Source organism: Protomyctophum parallelum, assembly GCF_964188405.1.
Source record: "Protomyctophum parallelum genome assembly, chromosome: 20".
In the NCBI taxonomy this organism is placed as follows: Eukaryota; Metazoa; Chordata; class Actinopteri; order Myctophiformes; family Myctophidae; genus Protomyctophum; species Protomyctophum parallelum.
The window spans coordinates 22,695,234-22,708,989 of record NC_139718.1 but is presented as its reverse complement, the minus strand read 5'-3'; the positions used below and the strand labels follow the sequence as shown (position 1 = coordinate 22,708,989).

General features: G+C 43.2%; 1 protein-coding gene across 1 annotated transcript; it reads right to left on the bottom strand.

Annotated features, from left to right (window-relative positions):
- Positions 1-943: 943 nt before the first annotated feature.
- bmp4 (bone morphogenetic protein 4) lies at positions 944-13,505 on the bottom strand. Its single transcript, XM_083791882.1, has 4 exons — positions 13,179-13,505; positions 8,004-8,126; positions 6,901-7,265; positions 944-2,221 (listed from the first exon to the last, which is right to left on the bottom strand). The coding sequence occupies exons 3-4, from the start codon at positions 7,256-7,258 to the stop codon at positions 1,359-1,361; spliced, it is 1,221 nt and encodes a 406-aa protein (XP_083648008.1). The 5' UTR covers positions 7,259-7,265; positions 8,004-8,126; positions 13,179-13,505; the 3' UTR covers positions 944-1,358.
- Between the last annotated feature and the right edge of the window lie 251 nt (positions 13,506-13,756).

Sequence of the window (13,756 nt, the reverse complement as noted above, 5' to 3'; positions counted from 1 at the left end):
TAAGTGATGTAGAAGCCTATTGTGTGATGGGGGCACAGGTTGGAGACAGGCGTCTTTACTCCTACCCGGCATGAGCCGACCAAGACAAAGGCAAGAGACAGAGCGTCTAACCTTTGATTCTTCTGAGGACCCAGTCGCCTTGTGTCAGCGCAGGACACATCGGCCACAATCATGCCCCCAACGTGGGGACGTCAAGAACAATAGGATCACTCCCACAGTGTCTCCCACAATCAGCCCCCTCAACTCGCCTAGGCTGCAATTGGATTAGCAAGTGTCCAACAACCACATGTTAGCCTAATTGACATAAAAATGAAATTTGAGAACAATGACGGCCAGCCTATGGGCATACCCCAGACATTGACAATAGCGTTCTTTTTACCCTTTTCCAGCACTTGCAATAGAATGCTGTTCAAAATAGGTGGGGAACATAGATGGATGAAACAATGAAAAACTCTGGGATAATTACTATTTCCCGTCTTTGCTTGACCTTTTCTTAAATTTGAATCACTCAAAGCTGATGAGATGCCACATAATAAACCAAACATTTTATTTGGGAAAGACAGAGCATCAGAAAGACGTCTCTGTTGTTTTTCCTTTGAGCAAAATTTAAAATAATTGAACAATAGCCACCAGGCAAAGTTTCAGATTTGAGTTTAAATCCAAATTCATGTCCAGCAGGGCATTTCCTTTTGTACAGCCCGTTTACTTGATCTTTTTTACAGTTACCTACCAAGTAAAATATATTTTGTTTCAAGGGACCTACCTAATAAAGTAATAGGCTTTAAGATCAATGTAAGAGGTTAATTAAAGTCAATGTACATTTCTGATTATTTCAAATGATTCATCCAAAACAATCAGTATTGTGACAATTTCACACAGTGCTCTAATTTACACAAGTACACAAATGGTGCATCTTGTGATCTGCTCAAACGTATTATTGGAAGGCAATTCATGTTTTTTATTTTTCTTGAAAATGTATATAATATGAAAGCAATAAATATTAACAGTAAATAAACTTTACTTTTTAGATTTTTTTTTTTACTATTTTCTCATTAAAAAACGTATACAATCTAATATACATTATGAAAAGTTGTACAGCGTTTTATTTATGTTTTAAAATAAGGACTCACTTTTATTTTTAATATGTAGATATAAATATATATATATTTTGTCAAAATATATGATCATATTGTCAAGGAAACAAAAAAAGAATTAGACAAACATACATCTCCACATAATAGTTATAAATAAGAGTCCAAGTGAACATTTTTGGGAGTAAGGCGGGCAGACATCAATTATTTAAGCGTCCATATTGCTTGTTTCGACTCGCCCAGTTCAAGTCCTAGTTACTCTGCTGGTTAGCGGCAGCCACAGCCCTCCACCACCATTTCCTGGTAGTTTTTTAGGACCACCTTGTCGTGTTCATCTAGGTAGAGCATGCTGATTGCACTGAGCTCCGTGGGCACGCAGCAGGCCTTGGGGATGTTGGTGTTTACAGAGTTCACCAGTGTCTGAACAATGGCATGATTGGTTGAGTTCAGGTGGTCTGCCAGGGGGAAAGGGCACTCCCCATGGCAGTAATATGCCTGGTATCCAGGGGGTGCCACTATCCAGTCATTCCACCCTACGTCGCTGAAGTCCACATATAGCGCGTGGCGTCTGCAGTTGCGGTTGCGCTTTCGACCTTTTTGCTTAGGGCTGCGCTTGGCCCGGCGGGTCAGTGGATGACCTTTACCGTCATGGCCGAAGGTGACCAGGAGGGGGCGTAGCTGCTCCCAATCCTCACCAGGCTCTTGATGTAGTGAGCGGCTAATGCGCACATGTTGGCCTTGGTGGCGTGGTGTCTGGTTGAGGTGCAGCACCTCAATGGCCAACCCGTGATTGGGCAAGCGTTCACGCGTCCAGCGGAGCACGGCCGGACTGACGTCAAAGCTCTCCCAGCGCGAGGTGTTGTGGCGCACGAGCCGGGTGTCCAGGAGCCGCGTAATCAGGTGGCCAGCTCGTGGGGCCTTCAACACCTCGTACACATTTATCCGATGAAGAAGCCCATGGTCGTCTGAAATGGCGCCATTAATGGCATCATCAATTTGATGACGGTAGAGTCGCAACTCAGCTGAGGAGAGCAGCTCGTCCTCTGGGATGCTGCTAAGGTTGAACATGAAGCGAAGAGGTTTGGTCTCTCCATCCCTCAGCTCGCCCTCGTCCACCCTCTCCATGTGTTCTGAAGACAGACAAGAAGACACAAAGATGGTTGATACATTTAAAGACAACATTGCAAAGTACCATGTTTTGTGCAATTTATATTTATGAGGGACATCCTTTTATTGTGAAATTATTACATCTCATCCTCAAATGCTTCCTCCTTTTGTATACTAAAATGATCACAAACTGCTTTATGTTGGTACCAGTTTCCCATCTGTCATTCTTGACATTTCCAACCACATCGTCTGACATCGCCTGCAGGAGTACTTTCAGCTGTGCTAAACGCATACCACTGCACTCTAACATGCCTTAATTGACACTAAAGAATGTACATGCTTGCTTTTCAAGGCCTCCGGGGTGCTCGAGGGCACAAATATACATGCAGCACGATTTCCTTATCTATCTATAACACTGGTTCTGAATGTTGGGTCCAGGGACCCCCAGGAGTCCTTGACTGATGGTTAGGAATCAAATGGACCCTTATGGGTCTGTTACTCTGGAAGTGTACAAATGATGTGTACACTCAAATTTAAAATAACACTGGGGAGCCCAGAGATGTTTCCTTTTTTATTTAGATGAAATAACGTTATGTGGCCTAATATGCATATAAAACTACGGTTTCTTGAAATAACAAAGGTTGAGGAGCATTGGTCTAATTAGGATCATCCAACACTTCCATCTGTGCCTTAAGTTTTCTGAAATTATTTGAAAAATATAACTTTCTTGTTTGTAGTTTTTCTATATATTATGTAGAAAACAAAGGATATTTGTGACCCAAAAAATGGGTCCCGGCCCAATGTTTGGGCAACACTGCATTACGGGAGGGTGGTGATTAACGTACCACAGCTACAGTATAAACATAGTGGAGGCTCCCTGTTCCACGCTCAGTCTGCAGATTTCTGGCAAGATCACCATTGTTGGGGAAAGGAATGTTGTGTCTACTATTTTCCTGCTCAAGCCACCCCTGTTATTTCACACCCAAGCCTTAATCTTACCCAGGTGGTTCTCATTATTAAAACCTGCTGTGTTTTTGATTGGCTCTGCAGTTTGTTCGCTTAAGACATTTATCATTTTCATCATGAATAATCGTTACGGATTCAGACGACAAGGTAGAAGACCCCTCATCTATCACAACCCCCTGCAATGGATATCAATCAAGACTTGAAGTCAAAGTCTCGAAATATGAAATCTGCAGCCACGCACAGAGATTCTCAAGCACTCATTTGATATGATTTTATTTGTTCTTCTCTGGGACCCCAATCTATGCATCCTCAGTGTTAATTTAACTCCAACAATAATGTACAAATGGAACCAACATTTGGTTCCATTTGTACACTCTCTGAGTTACAAGCTGGTGTATATCAATCAATTAGCTAGTGGGGACCTAATGGAACCCCCTCAAGGATCACTGGGGTTCCCTGGACCCCACGCTGAGAACCAGTTATGTATGATGTGTGAAGTGAACCCAACTGTACTGTAGTTGCAGTTGCTAATTGTAGTTTAAATGCTTTACTTTTGATGAAACACAAACGAGATGGTGAAATTCATACTCAACATAATATAAAGGAAATGGCTAAATTCATATTTAGAATTCTACATCTACATACTATCTACAGTTCTACACATTAGCAAAAAACCTTTACCAATCATACGTGTGTAAGTAGGCTTGGACAAACAAGTTTTACTGTCCTGTTGGTCAGTGGAAGGTTTGGAAAGCATTTATTTTTCGTGGGAGAATTTCATATATTAGTGTGGTTGCCCGAATGGGCAACCAGACTCTTGTAACTGTGACACTTTATTCTTTCACTGGAGTAGTCTTTATTTTGACGCTTTATACCTCCCACACTGTACGCTGTATGCACTTGAACCATATGTCAAATTGACCGGAAAAATCGGGAATCGTGTGCTTGTATTTTGTTAAGAGAAATGTTGTATAGTTTAATTGATATGAATTTATTAGTGAATTAAATTTCCCCATTGACATGAATGGGAAAAGGCAAAAATTCACATAAAAGTATTTGTTCGTCGGAGACTGTAATCACTATAGTTACAAAACTTTTAGGGATAATTCAACATTATCCCTAAAATTATTTAACCCTAAAATTTTATCGGTCGGCCTCATGGTGGCGCTATAACAGCCCACTTTACCTTTTGGCTTATAACTCTTGAACCGTAGGTCGTAAAATCAAAATTATTTTTTCCCTGGATTCCTTGGGTCATGACGCATCTCCCCATATAGGCCACGCCCATTTCCGCCATGATAGATTCTCCGCCATTTTGAATTTTGTCCAAAACACACTTTTTGCTTTTCCTCCTACAGATTTCGTCCAAATCTCACAGAAATCGGCACACGTGATCTCTGGACCCATCCAATTAAAACTGAGCCGCAGAATTTTGAAAGTGCGTATCGTTCGGCCGTAATCGTCTTCCGAAGTTAGTAGGAGGGGCCTATATCACAAAAAATGCCATAAATCACGAACGGAATGTCCAATCCATCCCAAATTTCAATCACATGTCCGGGGTGGTTCAATCAACCAAGTTCTAAAAGCAATTCCATTTTCATCCATAGGGGGCGCCGCAAATGCGAGAAATGTAACCGTTTGTCGCAAAAACATGAATTTCGGGGGTTAAATCCCCTCCGAATGACTTACGCATGATCTAAGGCGTGACTTGAAATTGTAATTGGCTGGCAATACTAGTGGGAGGGGCATATGTAAGCCACTGCGGCAACCACACTCTGCAATTTTTTTAAATTGCGAATTTTCTAGTTTAATTCTGTCTTCATCTTAGATTTGAGTAAAGTTCCATTCTGCCTTTCTCCTCTTCACCTAATTACCCATATAGCTGTATTTGCAACAGCCTTCTGTCCAAACCACTCTTTGTGGAGGAGACCTGTGCTCAACTGAAGTAAGCTATCATACAATAGTGCTTACATGAAAGCGAGAAACAAGTTCACACTCCCACTCAAAAAGAGCTCAAAGCGTGTTATTAACATAGTTTAGCAAAAGGAAAAAGGAGGGAAAATGCCTGCAGAGAGCAGTAGAAACACACATGCTTGCGCACACGCACACATACACACACACACACACACACACACACACACACACACACACAGTCAAATCCAGTTAATTTAACTCTGGTCATTTGTACAAATACATTAAAACTGAGGATTTTACTATGTTGGTCGTTTCTTCCAGAGTGGCTTTTGTGTGTGTGTGTGTGTGTGTGTGTGTGTGTGTGTGTGTGTGTGTCTGTGCGTGCCGTGCGTGTGTGTGTGTGTGTGTGTTTGTTAGCACTGGTAGTGTGTTAGATAAGCCCCATTAAGGCTGACTCATCCCTCCTACACCCCCCTCCCCCCAAGGGCGGACATGTTCTCCTCCAGCCATCTCCACAGTCGCCACAACTTTACTCTACTACGCTGATTGCTTTCTCAGTTTCTTCTTGCTCTGGTAAACGAGCCCCCCAAAAAAATCCCCTCTATATACATAATGTTTTTGGTCTCCTTTGCAATGGTTGCTTGTGGGCTGTTTGTCTTGCTTATCAACCCACACACTGTTCTCATGTGAGCACGTTAGTCAGCCGGGAGAAAACCCAGGGCCAAATCGAAACCTCTGTCTTTCTGGAGCAAACTAAGCAAATCCAAGCCACAATAAACAGAAACCCTTCTAGTCGTCGTCCCCCACACACACACACACACACACACTCCCCTGCCTCTCGATGTTCTTGTCCCTCTATCACCCTTAGCTTTAAGCTAGACTGTTTTTCCATCTCTCCAGGGAGCTGCAGCAGTCTCCTCTCAGCGCCCACATTGCTGGCAACAGGGGCTTTATTTAGAAGGCTGCAGAGTAGCATTAAAGATAATTGCACGTTGAGGAAGGTCCCTCTAAAAGGGCCCTCCATATAAACTGGAGACATGAGAGAGGGAGCACACTCCAGCAGCTCCGGGCCGAGACAGGACTTTTTTTTAAAGCCATGCAGTGCTGCTGGGTGGGGTGAGCAGTGTAACTCAGTAATATGAAGGTATGCTTTTCCTTGAGCTGCTAACCAAACATGCAGAGAGTTTTGTCAAATGAGGCTCTTGGGAGAGAGGAGTAGCTTGTCTAGCACAATTTCTTCAACCCTCTTTAGACAGCATTTTGTGACCACATCCTTAGATTCTATAGTTTATGTTGAGCTGGGTGGAGAATGTCATACCATCAGGTTCAATGAGATGTAGGAAGAGTTGCTTCTTTTTCTTCTTTCTTTCTTTTTTACTCTCCCGTAAAACTGCTTATACTTTATGTACTGTGTTGACCACAATTCCCCAAGGGTCTGTACTTGAACCTCTTATTTTTTTATACCTGTAAACCAAATCTCTTTGCTGAAAACAGGTGATCTACAAGCTCACATAGCATTGCGTTGCGATGCATTGAGACTCTTGTGAGCTGTAAGATCGCCGGATTTCTGCCTGTTTTTTGCCGAATATTCACCTATTATGCCCAGAATAGGAACGCTATGGTTCATGTGGTTAAGGGTCCACACCCACACTAATAAAATGTGCTACCACCAGAATCAGTGGAATGCCAAGAGACAATGACCTCCATTGTGGTTTAGTGTTGCTGTGCAGACCTACTGTATCTAATCATGACTCTTTCGGCTGCAGAAAAAATATTCTTCTTCATCTCCTTGTCTACCTTCCCTTCCTCCATCCGTCCTTACCTTCATGGTGGAAGCCCCTGACAGTGTTGGCCCGGCTGGCCGACCTCTCGGGGTACTCGAAGGCTATGTCGTGCGCTCCGGCCTCCTCGGCCTCGCCCGACTGCAGCCGGTAGAGGTCCAGCAAGTAGCGGGGCACGGTGGCAGAGCGGCTGGGCCGCGGCCGCCTCTGCAGGCCGAACATGTGCAGCAGTGTGGCCTCGAAGTCCCGCAGCAGTTCATGGCTCTGAGCGGCCGAACGACCCTGCAGGCCCGGCACTTTCTTCTTCCCTTCTTCAGGTATCAGACTAGCATGGTTGCTCTCTCCCAGCAGGACTTGGCATATTAAAATGACCATCAGCATTCGATTACCAGGAATCATGATGTCTCTGAGGGACAGGGGCAGATGGCACAGGGAGATAAGGGATTTAGACAGGACTGAACATGCCACAAGAGGGTGAGAGAGACACAGATAGAGGCAGAAATGGGAAACAAGAAAAAAGTAGAGGGAGGGAGGGAGGAAGACTGAGCTCTGTTTTAAGTGACATTATACATTTTGTCTCTCCTTCGGTCTCTGACGAAAACCTCCAGATCTTCCCTAAATGTTCCCACTGAGAGGGTGTGCTCTAATTGGTTATAATAGTCCAGGCTGCCTTGTTTACAGTAAAGCAGCCCCCAGATCAGATAGTTCTCTTGCAGTTTATCTCTGGCAACATCCTCCGAAGGTAAACAGCTGGTTTTAGAACTCAGCTTTTTGAATGGAATCTGAGGGTCATTCCTCTTTACTCTCCCCCACTGTCTCCTCCCCTCCGCCACTATGATTAGACAAATAAGAGAGGGGTCAGAGCAAATTCTTAACTCGATAAGGAGCCAGAGTCCCTCTCACAGTCTGATCCAACCAGCCATGAGGCAAACAAAGAACCATGTGCCACACATTTCACCAGGCTTTTTTCTCCAGACAGAAGAAGGTCTTCCTTGTACAATTTCCTTATTCAACACACCACAGGGGCTTTTTTAGTTAAGGGTACGATGAATGCCACATAAATCAGAGGAATCAGAGGAACAGAGAGAAAATGTGGCAATGTATCACATGGCACAAATTAAATTGGCGTGGTCCACCTACTTACCGACAGAAAATAAAGCATGGGAAAACAGTCCATGTTTGTTGGGAGCAGGCAATGGACGTGTTCCTCAAGGAAATGTTAGGTGGCACTGGGTGGCTGCAGGAGAACGTTGGAATGACCCTGTTCCTGAAAAATATACAGAAAAAGAGATGTTATAACACAGAAGTACACATTTGAAACACTTACATGGTATTTACTTGAAACAAGGGGAGAGGGAATGTGTGTGTGCATGTCTGTTTCTGTTTCTGTGCATGTCTGTCTGTCTGTCTGTGTTTGTGCATGCACGCATGCGTGTGTGTGTGTGTGTGTGTGTGTGTGTGTGTGTGTGTGTGTGTGTGTGTGTGTGTGTGTGTGTGTGTGTGCGTGCGTGCGGCTGCGCACGCATATACTGTATGTGTACGTGTTTGTGGGCAGATCCATGTTTATATGCACATGGTGCATGTTTTCATACCTCCAAATGTTTCTTTAAGGCTTATCACTTTGGTACATGGTCTAAAAGGTTACACTATCACTCTATTTACTGTGACTGGAATGTCAGGAGGCGACAGCCACAACGCAGAGAGCAGCTCCCCTCTGCCTGACACTCGACTAGCAACAGTGCAAATAGGAAACCTTTGACCATCTTTTTTTAATCGAGAACCGCTTCAGTCTCAGACAATAGCCGATAAAGGCCTGCTTCTAATGCACAATGGTGTCAGGGCCATGGTCAAACAAGGAAAAACACTTAAATAGAAAACAGTTCTTAGAATCTACTGTACAATGACGTCAGGGCCATGGTCAAACAACAAACCACTTAAATAGAAAACAGCTCTGAGAATCTATGTTGCATTTGCAATTATAATTTCTTACAGAATATTATTCCTTACAGGACAATATTATCATCTCCAGATTAACTCACTCACCCTTAATAATAATAATCCCTCCAAATAACCGATGCAAGATCACTGATTTCCAGCAAAGAACTTCAACTCTAACACTCCAAAGATCTCACAGGTTATTGTAATGTTGATGACAGGCCTTCTGCCCTTTGACCTCTGTCATCAACAAATTAATCTACATTCCTACGTAGAATCACGCACACATTCCTGTTAGTACGTTTCAAGCAGGGCATGCTTGTAACATGCAATACGCTTAACTGTTCTATATACATTATATAGCGTATATTATTAAATAGTAGGTATACTGATTTTCAATGAGGGGTCCAGGGGGTCCCCGGCTAAATGAGTCATAGTTAGGGCCCATGTGGGTCCATTTCGTTCCAATTGTACACTCTCAGTGTACACTGAGTTAGATTGGGGTCCCAGAGATTAAAAAAACCTCATACAACATATATATAAGCACGCACACGCGCGCGCGCGCGCACACACACACACACACACACACACACACACACACACACACACAGTATATATCATATCAATGGCTTCAATGTGCTTTTAGTATAATAGCACAAGTATAATCATTAAATCAATTAGGATTATTTACAAACACTGTCTGTTTCTTTTCCTCTACTGGCATGGTTGAGACGCCCATGGTATGTATCACAACAACTTGGCTTTCACAGCTCTGTTGCTCAAAAGAACGTTACTGAATCACACTAATAAAAAGTAAAGGTTTTAGAGAGCGCAGGCCCAGGGCAAACTCCAGAATGTTACTGAATCACACTAATAAAAAGTAAAGGTTTTAGAGAGCACAGGCCCAGGGCAAACTCCAGCAGCACAAAGCTCAGCACTACAGATTAACGCAAGTGTTTGGTCATCATTTGGAGCCGGTTCCACTGGAACGAAACCAAGCATTACAACAGCTAGGATGCACATTAACAGGAACATTATGTGTAATATACAGTTTTGAGTGTGATTGTGTCTGCGCGTGTGTGTGATGTGCTTGTCTTGTGATTATCTTGGTCCCAGCATGGCTCACTGTACACTCAATCAAGGATCTTTTTCCCAACAGCATTAGACTTTGACCTGCTGGTGACCCCTCGTTCTCGGTCATGACACTGGATATTGTGTGTGTGTGTGTGACGTGTGTGTGTGTGTGTGTGTGTGTGTGTGTGTGTATGAGAGAGAGTGAGTGCCAAGTGTATGTGCATGCATGTGTATGTCTGTGTTTGTGAGCGTGGATCAGTGTGGTGTAAGAGCGTAAGTGAATGAGAGGAGTGTGTGTGTGTGTATATGTGTGCGCGTGTATGTGTGTGTGCCAATGCTTGCATGTCCGTGAGAACTGTGGCAGAGAGAGGAGGGCTCAGAACATGATCAGCTCTATTACCCATGGGGTGGGGGGATAACGTGTGTGTGTGTGTGTGTGTGTGTGTGTGCGTGTGTGTGTATGTGCATGTGAGAGACTGTGTGTCTGTGTGTGTGTGTGTGTGTGCTTGCACGCGTGTGCGTAAGTGTGCGCATCTCTGACAACAAACGCTCATTGTACAGGGAGAGGGCCTCTCCCATGATTACAGGGACTCATAGCACTGACCATACAGAACATCTTGTAACTGTAACCAGCCACTGACAAAGCTGCAGGCTAGAAAAGACAGACTCTCAAAGTGCTGCAATGATGATGATGAAAGAAGATGCAAGACAGATAGATAGGGAGTAACTTTCAGCTGTGGAAGACAAAAAAAAGGCCAGGGGATTCCTACTAGTGTGTCTATTCTTGCCACCAATGAGTTTATGAAATAAATGCTATAAACATTAGCAGCTGAAAACAAAACTGGCTCGTCCGTTTACACCAGTGGCTGTAACAATACTGATGATTTACTATGGGTTTATTGAGATTATTAACATAAATCTATGGGTGCATTGTTGGTTATACAACACGATCAAAGCAAAGGATAATTCCCAGATAATAGACTGCTTTTATAGGCAACTTCACACTTGCAGACTTTTGAACTGGATTAGAGGCAGAACCATATTTTGCAACAAATGCAGTCCAGGCTGCAATTAGGCCCAGGCAGTCAACTGCCCTTGGCTTGGTTAGATCCCCCTTGGCCTCTCTCTCTCTCTCTCTGACCAGAGATAATGTGATCAGACTATGCACATGGCCCTTTAGATGTGTTTCCTGAGGAATTTGACAGGGATGGTGGGAGGGAAGGAGGAAGGGGGGAGGAGGGCAGCAGGTTACCACGGGAACAGATCCCTGGCCTGATTTTACCATTTAATGTTACAATGCATAACTTACCAACATGTTGCTGAACGTCGTATAGCCCTGCGTAATCCGTTGTTTTAGTCTGTTTCTCTATTTCATGCCCCATTGTTCAGTTTAAATGTTATTAAATCCCTTAATAACTAACTTAAATGATACAGGTTAGGTTAGGCTTAGCCATCTAGCACACAAGCTGACCTAAAACCAAGGGACCACAAGCATAACAGGCCTATATAGCCTTTTAGGAGGAGGCGGGGGGGAGCTTAACACTAAATAACATTTGTCTAACTTTGTGATAACTAGATTGAACATATCTGTGAGGTCAGAGGTGTTTAACTGAACTTGGAAATGCAAGTTCATTTTTGAACGAAAATAATCATGCGATGTCTCCTGTTGTTGAAGGGTTTAGGTTTAGGGGTTTTATATGCTCCCATGAGCAAATCGACAGCAAGAACATTCACAGTCAGTGAGATCATTGAAACCAGGTTAATCGTTTTGTTAGGCTATATGTTTTGAAAGGCAGTTATCTTCACTCTGATGTGTATTCCCAAAGATGAATACTCTATGTTCATTTAACAGGAAGGAACATAAATTAAACACAATTAGGTTTGGCAATGTCAATTGGCCTCCAGTTAAATTACACAACAATCTCCTGCAGCTGGTAGTTCACTACTAAATTGAACCACTTAGTATGATTTCAAAACTTTAAGCTGTTGTTTCTTTTTGAAAACCTACAAAGCATATAGGCCCTTGGCCAACTATGGCTTCAAATGAATGGAGAGGTTTACTATAGTAGTATTATACGCTAGTATAGTAATATAATAATAGGCTACATAGTATTATATTATTAATAACAATAATAATAATGATCATCATCATCACATGGATTAAGAAATAACGTGTTTTTCATCAAAACAAATGCAGTCAAATTGCAATCCTTGCATGATTTCATGTGGAAACAAACTGTGCCATGAAGGACGCCACGCGCACGCCGGCCTGTAAATGTCTAGTGAAATGACAAAATGTGTTTATTACTGTCATCTTAAATGTGCCTTTTGATAGCTATGCTAGACAGACGTGACACTAATGTTATTGTTGTTATATTAAAAAAAGATTAGGCCTATCCGCAGCGAATTTAGACTACAGAGTTTCAGTGGTTTGACATTCCTTTTTACAATAATGATAACATTTACACTTTGTTAAACATTGCTGGTTAGTATGTGTCATTTCAAAGTATGCTAAACTCGCCCGAGTAAAGAAGAAAGTCCTCATATTTACGCACGAGTGATTTTTGAAGGCCGAGTGAATATCGCATATTACGCATATTGATTTAGTATAGGCGGTGTCAAAAATAATAAGACAAACGTGTGATTGATATTATAAAGTAGGCCTAAACGCCAGATTTTGAGACGGTCACTCCATCTTTCACAATATAGGCTACAGACGCATGTAGCCTACACAGCGGGGCAAGACATTAAGCAGATGCAGGTGTCCAAATTGCCAAATGTTGCTTAACTTCGGGAAAGTTAAAACTCGTGCCAAAACGAATGCGCACACTTTTGATTGTGCTGCTGAAGCGAGAGCAGCAGGAAAGAATGGCCTGGCGGATGGGTTGTTGAATAGAATAGCCTACATTTTCTTCCCCTTTGAACATGTTCTCGTTAGATTGGTTTCTCACAGGCTGTCCGGCAAAAATACGTGTAACCTGCTGCTGTTTAGTGTTTAGTTATGCTGTAGGCTCCTCGAAGATCACGACCCAATTCACCGTCACCAAAATACATTTTCATGCTTCAGCTGTTTCTTAGGCTGTGCAATTGGATATTTGTATCACATGACACAGTATTGTACCTAGGCTACTGGTCCATTTCTGACAAATAATGCTTTGCCCTGAAAACCCGAATCGATATGAGCGGATAGCGTCTCACGTGCAGGCTCATATTATCAACGAAATGACAGACTGATTCAACAGGTTCGACTTATTAAAGGCGATCTGTCGAAGCCCCTCAAAACCACGCTGAAGAATGAAGCGGTGCTTACCATCAGTATGGGTACAGGTATCCTCGAATCAAATGAATTTGACAAAAGGAAGGTGCGATGTCTCCACGCAATTGCAGTCCAGGTAGGTGTAAAAGCACGTACCGAAAACGCCGAATGAGCTCTGCCTACGGAAGAGCTCTGTGACTTTGCCTCATTAATTCCTTATCGACCAATCTAAAAAAAAATAAGAGGACGAGACGGTGTCTGGAGACAGGGCGGTGTGAACTGAAGGCGCTTCAGGTCTGCTGCGGGGCTGATATCTCCAGAAGTTCACCGGGGCGGAACAGCGCTCAGGCAAGCAGACTCTCCAACTGATCAAGCATCTATAGTCCCTTGCAGTTTTTATGTGTCCGCCCAATTTACCCTCTCTGCCTCCTCCCCTACCCCCACCTCACTCAACTGTCTCAAACACCTTGGATAACCCCCCCTCCTTCCCTCGCTCTCCTCTTTAAACGAAAGAAGCGCGTTGCGCGCGCCTGGCTGGCTACTTGTAGCCCTATAGCTATGAGTTTGGAAAATAAAACATATTGCTTTGCAATGCAATGTTCACCGTATTTGCACCCATATCGTTGCAATTC

What these genes read in the sequence shown, in the direction of transcription:
- bmp4 (XM_083791882.1), bottom strand. Translation starts at nt 7,258, where the DNA reads ATGATTCCTGGTAATCGAATGCTGATGGTCATTTTAATATGCCAAGTC. An exon ending in CAGGGGCTTCCACCATGAAG is followed by an intron (nt 2,222 to 6,900) that starts GTAAGGACGGAT and finishes GTCTGTCTTCAG; the next exon opens with AACACATGGAGAGGGTGGAC.